At 42.8% G+C, this 12,901-nt stretch overlaps 1 protein-coding gene across 1 annotated transcript in view; it reads left to right on the top strand.

Moving 5' to 3' along the window:
• The window catches only part of LOC117469909 (E3 ubiquitin-protein ligase RNF43), a 93,014-nt gene that overhangs the window by 50,508 nt on the left and 29,605 nt on the right, over positions 1 to 12,901 (top strand). The window contains exon 2 of the mRNA XM_034114386.1: positions 9,999 to 10,112. Within this exon, the coding sequence (XP_033970277.1) occupies positions 9,999 to 10,112 (114 nt within the window). The remainder of the gene's footprint in view (positions 1 to 9,998; positions 10,113 to 12,901) is intronic.

Below are 12,901 nucleotides of genomic sequence, written 5' to 3'. Positions count from 1 at the left end.
TTTAGATCCGAGAGGTAGACACTGGAAAGACCTTTCTAAGAAATTATTTTCTGGCATCTCCTCTGTTTTGATTTCTTCTTTCCAGGAGAATTAGATTTAAGGCTGATCATGCAACTACACATGTTAGTATGGAAAAGTTTTGCTGTGTACAATTATTGTACATACTCGAGGACAGATGTTAAAGGAATCAACCGTGAGGAAAGAGGAAGTCAGTGGGTTAAGTCATTTGTTTTGAACAGATGGGAGGATGGGGACGCCTCTGAGGGAAAATGATTTACAGTGTAAGCCCTAACCCCGATAACTGAGCCTTACATTTCTCTGCAACCGTTTATACAGAATTTATGTTTGAATTGTCTACTGCAGCCAACAGGTGAACCACACCTGCTGCCAACTGGTAGACAAGATGAAAAACTGCACGATACATTTAAAGAGCCACCTGTCAGAACTTATATTTCAGCCGTTTACATACATGAAAAAGTATTTGGTACGCACCCCATGATTCAGATCGGCTCCAAAATGTAATCGCTTCATGCTCGGCCCATTCTTCATCCATCCAGTTACACCCTTTGGTTTGTTGAAGGATATTATTTCTCCCATACTTTTCCCTTTGTCCAGAATCCCATGAAAATCAAGCATTTCTTTTATTTAACGTATTCCTTCTGAAAAACAGACGACTAAACCAATTATAAAAAAGGTGACCGCTTGTTGTGTAATGAAACACCACATTAGGGGTTTCAGGCTTTCCCTGTCCTCGCACAGAGCTTTGTCAACAAAGGGAAGCTCATTGGCTGCACATGTCTCTGTACAGTGGCATCCATTTTCATCCCACAAGCTGCGTTTTTAGGGGTTTAAATCTTTACGAGGTTGACTGGAAGAACAGTTGGAAAGCTGGAGCTGAAAGAGGAAGGAAAAAGGGGGGCAAATGACTCCCTCTTATATGCCATAATAAAGTTTGACCCTCTTTAAGAACAGCATATTGCCACAGAATAGACATGTTGGTGGGCGGGTTCAGGGGGGGACATGGGATTGCATTTCCAAATGAAAGGCAAGTTAAGAGCACCCCCAGCAGTCTACTGGTTTTTTTATTTTATGTGGAAGTGTTTAAAAAAGGCACCTGTTGCTTGTTAAAGTGAATCACAATGTCTGCAACCCTCCTCTGGTGTCATTGTTCTTACTGTCTGCAACTTGTTCTGTTAAAGCAGTAGTTTGATTTTGAAACTGAAACTCTCCCAGTCAGTTTGAACTCTTAAGGTCAGCCCATTTACCATATACCAATATCAGTGAAGGCCCTAACATACTGTATATTTATATAAGATTGTGGGTTCTGGTTAAAATACGTTTTCAGCTAGGATCCAGGGATGTCGGTCAGTCGGTTGATTCACCACTTTGGTGGAAACTGAAATATCTTAGCAACCATTTGATGGATTAAGATGACATTTGGATCAGAAATGTATGGTTCCCAGTGGGAGTTCTCACTGACTTTGGTCTGACTTATCGTCTAGCACCAGCAGGTCCAAGTTTTACGTTATCCAGTAAAATATCTTATCATCTGCTGGATGATTTGGTTCATACTTTGGTATACATTCATGGTTCCTAGGCCGTGTACCCTCATGACTTTAGTGTTCCCCTGACTTTTCATCTTTTGAACTTCAATATGAGGGACATTTGTGGTTTTCAGTGATATGTGTTTACAACTATTGGATCGACCTTGACATTTGATACAGATAATCATGACCTCCTCAGCATTACCTGTGATAACTTTTGATATCTTATCCCTAGACTTCCAATTTGTCCCATTCTTTGCTTTATGGTTATGAAACACCTGCAAAACCAACCACTTGTACTTCCAAAGCCTACTCTGAATGAATGCAATTTAACAATGAAAATGAATTAGGGAACATATTAGCTCCTAACTGACCGCACGTCCTCCTGCTCCTTTGCCTCATGTGTTTCTTCCTTTTCCTTTAATTTGGAGTTCCTTTCTGTAAACACCCTTCCTCATTCTCCGGGCTAATCTCTTTCCACATAGCTGATCTTACGTTCCCAACCTTAAGTGATTGACACTCTTAAAAGTGTGGGTTTTATCTCTGACTGATGTTGTGGAACCTGAGAGAGTGGCAGAGCGGTCCTGCAGGCCAGGGACGGGCCGGAGGAAGCCTGGAGGACGTGTGGATATGGCCCTGTCTCTACAGGGAAGAAGGATCACTGCAATACTAACAAACTGTTGGGTTACCAAGCCACTGACTTGTTATGACAGGGAAGTGCTGTGTTTATGTTGAACTCAGAGCTTTGAAATGTATAGCCAAGCGCTGGCCTGAGGCTGATGGAGTGGCCGTAGTTGTTGGTGGTGTGTATGTTTCGGTGTGCGGAGATGTGTTTGTGTAAGACCACTGAACCTGGTCAGGAAGTGTGGAGATGACACGGGGCTCCATCTTAAAGCGGTTTCCATGGTGATCCTATTGAGTGGCTCTAAGTGCTTTGTCACCAGTCAGAAAGAGAAGGGTCATTCAGCTAATGTAGCAGCTATAATGATAATAAAAACTCAAAAGTGCCCATGTTTGATGTTCTTTTGAGCACTTAAAGAGGACTGGAGAAGGTCTCACCATCACAACATAGTCTTATGGTCTATGTGAAATATCCTTAAACTGGTCAGAAGATGGACATTATTTGTTAATTAGGTTTTTTTTCATCCAACAGATTGTGCATGCATATGGAAGAAAGCTTTGGTTGATTGCAGGAATATAAGGGGGTCGTGTGGCGTAGTGGGTTGTCCGTAGGTGTTCGGATCAGGGGGTTCAAACAGGTTCAAACCCCACTGCAGTCAGCATGTGAGTATGTAAGTCTAACAAGTAACATGTAATGTAATGAATACAGTTTGCGTTTAGAACAGAAGAGGGGGAATTCATTTGCTGAAATAAAATCACATCCCTTCGCCTTACAAGAAAGTAGTTTGAATTAGCTGGAGATTAGCTCATAGTGTGCGATAGAAAATAGGTTTTGTGTCCAAAGATTTGACACCAGAACCCCAGATATATAGCCCCCTACCTCGAAAAGCTTATGGCTATCAGTCCAATAGCCAATGGGTTCAGAGATTGTCTTTTTTTGCAACCATGCATTGTATAACATTTGGCCCATGTGATTTCACTAATTTGCGCACTGTTGTTTTGAGTTTGGCTTTTTGATCTTCGCTATGCTTTGAAGAAAATACTTTCTAAGGTAATAAATCAAATGAGAGGATAAGCCAATGTGGGTGTGTTGTCAAACGTTGGTGTTCAATTACAGATCAGTAGTGTGTGTACAGTAGGGTGTGTCCTTATGATTGTCCATTGATTCTTTGGATCTGAAACAAGATCCTGACCATCTCTGCCGCTTGTGCTAAAACAACTGTAAGAGTGCTCTGAGTGCATGTTACATAAAACTCTTGTACATCTTCATAATACAAGTGAAATAGCTAGTGTGGAAGGCAAAGAAAAATGAGCAAAAGCTTGACTTGAGAAAGAGTTTACTGCTCATGTGGCATACCACCAGTACCCAGCAACTTTGTTTAACGACAACGTTCAGTCTCACTCCTCAGCTTCCTTTCTTTCATTTCAACTCCTCTTTCCTTTCCAGCTTCTTTCTTTTCTCTTTTCTAATCCCTTTTATAGAACAGAGAGACAGTCTGACGGGCCTGGAGTCGGGGGGAAGCACATCTACTTAAAGAAAGCGCCCGGGCAAATTTGGGACTGGTGGTAATTATTTAGGCCTCATTATGGGATCACGTTTCCCCAAGTCATTCTCTGTGGTAACCGTTACTGGATATGGGGCTGACACTGTCAATAAAGCGAGGGGAAAGATGACACGCCTTTTGTTTTGACAGGACCAAAGCAGTAATGCCTCCTGTTCGTTTGCATTTGCAAAGACAGGAGAGGCGAGGGCCTCAGAGAACTCTTTTTCCAGATGCTGTGCCAGAGAAAGACCCTCACTTGGTTTGCCTGGCACCGGGCGACCGGGCGTCACTCTTCTATCAGCCTTTTAAGTAAATGTACTTAGTGTAGGCTCATGAGATACAAGGCTGTTTGAGGTGTGTGGTATGAGGAGTGTGTATCTGTGCCATCTATGGCACTGGGGGCTGGACCACAGAGAGTGTGTGTGTGTGTGTGTGTGTGTGTGTGTGTGTGTGTGTGTGTGTGTGTGTGTGTGTGTGTGTGTGTGTGTGTGTGTGTGTGTGTGTGTGTGTGTGTGTGTGTGTGTGTGTGTGTGTGTGTGTGTGTGTGTGTGTGTGTGTGTGTGTGTGTGTGTGTGTGTGTGTGTGTGTGTGTGTGTGTGTGTGTGTGTGTGTGTGTGTGTGTGTGTGTGTGTGTGTGTGTGTGTGTGTGTGTGTGTGTGTGTGTGTGTGTGTAGAAGCTAGTACTGCCTGATTATTGGTCCAAGCATGTATATGATATCTGAGAAAATGCTCAGTGGCTTGGCTCTCAGTGCTGCTGTGATCAAGACAAATGTAGAATGTAACCACAAGTATATTAACTCAAGTACCGTACTCCATCACATCTCAAAAGGGAGTATTTTACACTTTACGCAACATCTATCTGACAGGTTTAGTCACTTTACAGTTAGAGATTGTTTTCATACAAAACACAAAAAAACGTATACAATTTGACATTTTCTTATATAAATGTAACTAATTAATTAAATGATACAAGTTCATGTGCAACTGTCCATTAATACTGTATAGTGATAGATTATAAACATTTGAAATGTAAGTATTTTCTGATTAGGTAAATCTGACACTAATGGCGCAGCTTTGTATTGAACTTCTTCAAAGAGGCGAGGGTAACTTTGCTGAAAAAACGTTTAAAGGGGTACATTATAGAAAAAAGTTAGAGAAACTCTGAATTCCAATGCGTCCTCCTCCACTGATGTAGACACACTGCGGAGTGACTCACTCCGCCTGCAGGACCACAGAGGGACTTTTTGCCCCAATAGATCAGCAGAATACATATGTTCACATGCAAGTACCTGCATGTGCTCTCATGTGCCTCCAGCAACAATACATAGCTGCAACCTCATTCATTAACCCGTGCTATTAGTGATTTCAGTTAGGGGGCAGGGGTGGTGGCATGGGTCAGTGTCGTAGCCCGTCCTGTAGCCCGTCCTGTCACCTCAGGCTCCCTCATCACTTCACAAATGTGTACAGAGAGCCAAATCTTTGCTGGGACCAAAGTTATTGTTGCTTAGTAACCCAGGCAACCAGATTCAGATCTCTTTCAACTATTACATGCGGTCTCTCTTTGCTCTTTTTAGAGACCGCTCTTCCTGCTCTTAAACCAAACATTTGCCCTCGTTACCAAATCTTCTGCCAAGTTAAATAAGTGAAAGGCTTTGATTTACACCCACAGAGACAGATATAGCATCATAAATCTATGTCGTGTCATGAGTGAGGCCAAATCACTTGTGTCTGTTTGAATCAAAACACAAATTAACTTACTAAGTTTTACATAATAAAGGAGTCTAATAATAATACAGGGCAGTATTAATGCAAATCAAATAACTGAAAGTCATTCTGTTGAATTGGGCAACCACAATCTGAAGCCGTGCCCCAATTTCTGAACCCACTGCTCTGACTTCTTACTCACTTTAACAGAACTTTTATATAAGTGTAAGTGTGAGCACATGCACAACAGGTGTGTTTAATGGAGTTCAAGAGAATGAGAGACAAAGAGATTTCATACGTTTGAGCCCAGACGTGGGAGGCTGAGTCACTCTCTGAGGAAGTGGGTCAGTCCGAACCCAGGCAGTAGATATTGTGTTGTTTTTTTACTGTGTGTGTGTGTGTGTATGTGCTGCTGCTGCTAGCTTGCATGTGTCAGGGTTGATTGAAATCTTCCCTGGTGTGCACCAACCTGGCTGGCTTTCCAGGCCTCAGGGCAGAGCTTCATTGAAGAAACCTTCCTCCCTCCCTCTCTCGATTAAACACTGTACGATAGAATAATCACACTAATGTATTTCTTTCATCGCCTACTAAAGCAATCTGCTTCGTTTTGATCACTTTTGCATGTAGCGTTTCATCCAATCGTTTTTGAAAAGTGGCCTGAGCAGCTGGTAATTGAGTGGTGGAACTCGATGAGAGGTGCAAGCCCCCCCCCATCCCATCCCACCCCGACGCATACTGACATAACTGCCTGGGCCTGGTTCCCTGCTGGCAAGAGATGAACTAAAAATCTCTCTTGCTGATTATTAGCAGATGAAAAAAGAAGATCCGCAGGGCTCAGTGCAGGGGAAAACAAATATTATTGACTTCTCACCGCAGCTACTATTTATTCTCCCCTTTTTCTGTCCATGTATTTGTTTTTGAAACTGTTAAGATTCTTGCCCCGGAATATTTTTAGGGTAGTCTTTGATTGAGCTGCAAAGGAATGCCTTTAATCGTGGCTACAAAGGAACCGAGGGACATGTCCCCGTCAGTTTTGCAACAGATCTAGACAGATTGAGGAGGAGGAGGAGGCGGAACGGAGGAGTTAGCATTGTTAACAGTCTGTGGGGAACTGTTTGCGTGCCCTGTGGTTTCTAGTCCCTGTGAAATGGAGACTCAGTGATTCGGTTTCCCAGGCCCCTTTTTCTCAGGGCCATACAAAAACCAAATGAAGACGTTTCAGTCTATCCTGGGTGCCATTTATAGTCCAGTGGCAGCATGACTCTAAGTGGTGGATGGCACCAATGGTGGCACATGGAGAGAGTTTGCAGCCATCTGTTTATAAGTGGTGTGCATATCTAAAATAGAAGAAAACTCTAACTCTTGTCAACAATGCAAAACATAGACACTGTGATCATGGAAGTGGTTGCCCTTAGAGGAGAGCAAGAGGAAACTCAAACCAGCCGCTCCTTCTGTGCCTGTTTGACTCAGCTTCGGGATTATTATCTACTTTATTAGGTATGATTGCACAGTCCCATGTATCAACATGTTTAATATCGCAACACGATCAAAACATGACCAACTAAGCCTCAAGATTCAAAATAACCCTTGTGATTTCAGCGTATTGGCACATCTCTTTTCTGAAAGTAGCTATTTTTCAACTTTTCCTACAAACCTACAGCGTAAAAGAGCAGAGGTCATGGCATCAATGAAGGAAGGCCATTAAAATATCTTTTTATTTCTTTCTTTTACTTTGTTAAGGGCCAAGTTCAACTTTAGGCCTCTAATTTAGGCCTAGTAAATGTGGACTGGTAGAGGCAGCTGGGAGGGCAGCATGCAGGCCAGACCATGACTTCCTTAAGAGGAGCTTCCTCTCAGGCCACATGCCAGGTCTGAAAACGTCATGCAGGGCAGATTCTGAAGTCAAGATTATTCCATTTATTGTTCACCTTCAACTTCATGTAGAGAGAGGTACTCTGGATTTGATGTCTTAGTGTCTTTGAGTACTTCACCATGACCCATGGCCTTCTCGGTTATTCTCTATATCATTGCTTTCAGAGCTTTTCTTGTTTGACGTATCATACGTATGTGTTTATTTCAATGGACTGTAAATGGAATGTTAATTAAGTAGCATTTATTTTTGTATCCAATTGAATTGTCTTTTTTTTGTCAGAGTTCTGCCTTTTTCCACTTCAGCTAACTACAGTCTTAAGACACCTCTGCTCACTTTCTGACAAGTTCCCTGTACTCTCAATCACATGGCGTTTCTTAAGGTGATACAAATGACTCCAGTTGGCTCTATAATTATTGTGACAGTGATTTCTTAATAAGCAGAAGTGCTTCATAACGTCACACTTTCCCTCATAAACATATTCTGGCAGCTGCCAAATAATCCCCCGGGGTACAACAAAGGGACTATCTCCAGGTGTGAAAAGTGAAAGCTAATACAGGAAGTGCCTTTTCCCTATATTCTTTCCTTTAGCGAGCAGAAAGACAGTTAGAAAAAAGTCCTTTTTTATAGAAGCCTTTGAAAAAATGACCGAACTAGGACCCTATTTCACACTTGATGTATTACCTCAGTAAACATTTTCCTTACAAGTTATTTTCTCAATCGTTCAAGTCTTCTTCAATACAAGATGATTGCCTTAAGAGTAAATTAGACGATAATGCAAGGTAGATATATACTAGATAGATATATACTTTATTGATCCCAATTTTGGAAAGGTATGCTTTATGGCGGTAATACCTTGTGATTGACAACTCGCTGTTGTCAGTGTTGTCCTCATAGAACTTTAAGCCTGTCATAGTGTGTTTTCAGTTCTCCAATTGTCTTGTTCTATTGTTCTAAGCTCCATCCTCTTGTCACTTTTGGCTCGAAAAAACAAGATGGCAACAGCCAAATAATGAACTTGAGGCTTCAAAACATTAACTAATGGGTGATATCACAGTTACTACGTCCAATTCGTATAAACAGTCTAAGGTTATACTCTGGATTGTAATCACTTGTCTGGAGGTCATTAATACACATGTTGTTTGTGCAGAAGGTATTTAGCTGGCTTGTTTCCCAACTAGCTTCATCATCTCAACTCATAGTAGACATCATAGGAATTATTCATGGTATGTGACTCCACTGCACTCTCCAATCTCTACACAAAGGGTGTTTCCCTACTTCCTTCTTTTACCTACAAGCCCCGCCCCCGGTCCCCCAAATCTGTCTCCTTCTCCTCTCTCCCTCCTTGTGACAGACATGCACAAGCCCTTTGCAAAACATTACGTCAATTCTCCTGGACGGGGGTGCCAGCTGTTGATGTCACCCGTGGGTCTTTTTAATTTAGGGATTTCCGCTGGGTGAGATGAGGGGGAGTCCCATGACCTCAGCCCACAGCCACATGAAGGGGCCCAACGGGGCAGCACCATGCCAGGACGGGCCTATAGGGCAGGGCAGGACAGGGCAGGGTGGGACCGCCCTGCTGGGTGAGCGCAGGGACCGGGCCCCTCATGGTGATCTGTGAGGATGGGCAGCATCATGTTGGTGCTCTTGTTGATGTCATGTGAGGAAATTAGGGATGTTCGGGGGTGTATAGGAGCGGTTTTCTCCTTTTTGGACAACCTCGTACCCGTGACAGCATGTCTGTGACTTGCAAACACTGCTGCTATCCTTTGAGCTCTTAAATGCAGCCTTTCAGCAGCTACGAATTTCCTCCCTTTCAGAGGGGATCAAATGTTCCTACCAAAGACTATCTCTGGCTCTTTCAGTCCTCAAGGCTTTCAGTGGGAGTGAACAGCACCATCCATGTAATTGATTTTTCAGGGTGCTAAAGTTTTTTCCTCTTGATAACAACTGTGAACAGTTTAGAGCGGAAACGCCTTCATTCAACACATAAAAGCTTCTTTCAAGTGCAAGTGTCCCAAACATTATCTTCTTCTCTTCTTGGTTATGGTCCAGTCTTTGATATACTTTAGGTCACATGCTGTCAGTAACATGTGTTTTTGTATCTGGAGGTTAGTGTCTTATTCTGCTACAGCTGTATCATTTTTCAAATTCCCGGTCACAAAGCTTTAAAAGATGAGTACAATAGAGGAGTACAATGATCCAAACCAAATGGTTGGTGTTTACCAAAGTAAATTCAAGTATGTCACAAGTTTTAAATGTTTCTATCCCCATCTGCTTAACAAATGTTTTCTCATCTATCTGCATATGTCTTGTGAATATCACTGGTATTTGAGATACATTTTAGTGCTCAGTTTTTCTCCAGTTATTCTCCATCTTTCTGTTAGAACAAAATAACAGCTGTAATTTGTGTTCTGTACTGTCTCTTTAAGAAACCATCAATGTGGTCGGTTATTGTTATATTTTCAAAAGAAAGTGCTGATTTACACAATCAAATCAAATCTCTTGACATTGTTTTACATTTTTAGGACAAATATTACAAGTTTGTAATACAGTTAGGCATAGACAAGATAAATGAATCCCCGTCTAGTTGTTATCCTTTCTGCCAATTTGACTAAGGACAATTGAGTGAGATTCAACACACCTAGGGATCTACTGATTGACCTTTCTTGTTGTCCTTATGAAATGATAACCTTTTCTCTTTTTCTCTTGCAGTATCACCCTCTGTCTCTGTGCAACACAAGTGAAGATGAACGCCAAGAGGGTGACTTCATCACCATTGTCAAACTGGAGCACAGGGTACCACGCTGTCTGCCGCTGGTTGATAAGGTAATGATCACACAAACACACTGAACACTCTGAGAAACTCCCCTCTCTGTGACCCCTTCCCCTCTCGAACATGGCAGCAGACAGATACTTCCTCTTGCCATCTTGTCTTCTCTCCAGTACCCCTTCCGCTCTTGGATTTACTGTACACTTTAAAGAGAAGATGGTTTAAGAGTGAGTTATTTGGCAGGGGCTTAATGTTTTGTTCAGGACAGTGATCTTTCAGAGTGAGGGCTTGGACAGGAGGGGGTGGGCTTAGCTCAGCGCTGCTATGTAGCAAGTGGCAGTGAGCCCTGGCTTTGGATGTAAGACTTTCAAGCCCCAGCTGTCACTGGTCCGATCCCAGCCAGCCGGCCAGCAGGCCAGAGCCAGACACTCTCCATGTCTTCCTCCCTCTAATATGGACGCAGCCACAATGGTTTAGATGTATGTGCGATGGAGTTGACCCAAATGCCCCTTGTGTTTAAGTATTCCGCCATTTCCTAACTCTAAAGCAGTGTGATTTCAAACTGTTGCTATTTTTTCCCTTGTTTTTCAAGTGGTGACAAATTAGCAGGCAGGAGTATAGTTAGGCGACTGCCTTTTTTTAGCCCGTGTTTTCTTTTCCCCTAATTTAAAGCCATGTTTAGGAACTGCCTGCCGTGGCGACGATGTAGAGACATTCCCACACTTTCCCCGCTCCTTTCTTCTTCCTGCTGTTTCTGCTCCCTCAGTGGGAACCAAACCAAACAGGCCAAAACCAAGGAGGGGGGGGGGGGGGGGTGTCACTCAAGGCTGTCTCCAGAAAACAGTTTTGATTAAAGCCTTAATGGCAACACTATGTTGTCCCATAAACAAAACACAGTCTCTTCCTAATGCGAAAGTGCCTTCCAACAAAAGGCTGTTGCTTCCGAGTGTTCTCTCCCCTCCCTGCAGATCGCCTTTGAAATCAGGAGGACATCAGGGTCTTGTTGTTTTGGTCTTCTGGAAAGTATGTGTTCCAATAAACTCCACTCCAGCCACCTGCATCCTCGCTTCCTTTAGAGAGATTCAAAGCTTTTGGTCGCAGTGGATTTATTGGGGGTTCATCATGCAGCTGTTGAGGAGCTTGCTGTCGGCCTGTAAAGGAGGATGAATCAGATGGTTTGGGATGTGCGGTGCCGGGTCAGCCGTGGTCTCTGGATGGGACTTGTTTACAGTTTAGTCTGACTGCAGCAGCCCGCCCCACTGATCTATTGATACCTCCACAGCCACAGAGGGTTCGTGTTGCACCACACACACTCAGAATAGACTGTAAACCAAACAAAGTGCAGCGCAAAACCTTGAAGGATAAGGTTTCATTGTTGTGCTTTGTTTTTATTTTGGTTTTAGAGGTTCTTATCCGCAACGACATCATGAACAAGAGAGATTCCTTGGCTGATATGCACTGATCTGTGCTGTCTCTCAAATGCCATATTTTCTTCTACCTAATGGAAGTTTAAAGTGTATCTCTATGCTGTTGTTTTGAAGGTGCATAACATATTTAAATTTAAATTTAAATATGTCTTAATGCTTTTAATCATCAACCTTTCCTTGTGCGTTCTGCACTACCCACCACCTCTTACCCACATTAAAAAAAAATGTATAAAATTAGCAGTTTTCTTTAGATGTACTGCTACCTGAATGAAACAGTACTTTTAGTGAAGTTAAAGTAGTCCTATTTCAGAAGGACACAAGAAGAAGGCCTTATAGGGGCCCTAGTATGCTTTTTGGAGGTATTCCCTTTCCTGTGTTGTGTTATATACATTTGTATGCATGTCAATGGTCTGCAAAGGCTTAAATCCGAATTCTCAATAGAGGTCCAAAATACAACTATGAAACATAACAATTAGAATAATAGGGCCTCTTTAAAAGATCCCTACAAGACATTATACATAAACGAGTTATATGTCACTTTTCCACATTAAAAGGCCTACAATCGACGAGTTGTTTACTTAGAAGCATCTACAATCAGAACTAGACTCTTTGTGCAGCTATTGCTTCCGTCTGTCTTTCAGATACAGCTCTTTCTCTCTCTCTCTCTCTCTCTCTCTCTCTCTCTCTCTCTCTCTCTCTCTCTCTCTCTCTCTCTCTCTCTGTCTCTGTCTCTCTCTCTCTCTCTCTCCCTCCCTCTGTCTTTCTATGCAATTGCCTGAATGAAAACCCTGCACCGCTCCAGTGGTTTTGCATCATTACACAACACAACATGAGCGGAGGCCACGGGCTTTCTCTGCCAGCATGTTTTGCTAGGAGTGATCCGTCTGCTTTCCACTAGCTCTGTTTACACTCGAGCCCTGGAAACGTTCTCAAGCTAAGTCACGGAGCAACACATGACTCAACGAGCAGCGGCGTGGCAGCGGTGCCAGCAGGGCTACTGTAAACTCCGCGCCAGGCTTGCTTTGCTCTCAATAAATGTGGTAATCTGTGCTCCTTCAGACACCGAGCTCACTTTCTCCTACTGCAGCTCCATGAATCAGCATCAGTTCAAAAAATCCACGTTTTGTGAAAGCAGTGTTTACAGTACGGTGATTGAGTTTCAGGCCCATGTCTGAACTTGTTGAGTCCCATAGAAAACCTTGCTTATTGATTCTGCTCCTCTCAGATGAAAAGGGGTTTTGGAAGGATTGTGCAGTAATCCTTTTTTCTTTAACTAGGGTTTTTGTGTGCTTGTGTGTATGCGTACTACAGTATGTGTGTGTGTGTGAGTTTGTGCATCACATTACTTCAGGTTTGCCTTCTCAAATGTTTCCCAAGCCGTGGCTGCTGAGTCACAGGGACCAGAGGAATTCATATCT

This window comes from Trematomus bernacchii, unplaced genomic scaffold, assembly GCF_902827165.1.
Source record: "Trematomus bernacchii unplaced genomic scaffold, fTreBer1.1, whole genome shotgun sequence".
Lineage (NCBI taxonomy): Eukaryota > Metazoa > Chordata > Actinopteri > Perciformes > Nototheniidae > Trematomus > Trematomus bernacchii.
This window is presented reverse-complemented; position numbering and strand designations above follow the sequence as displayed.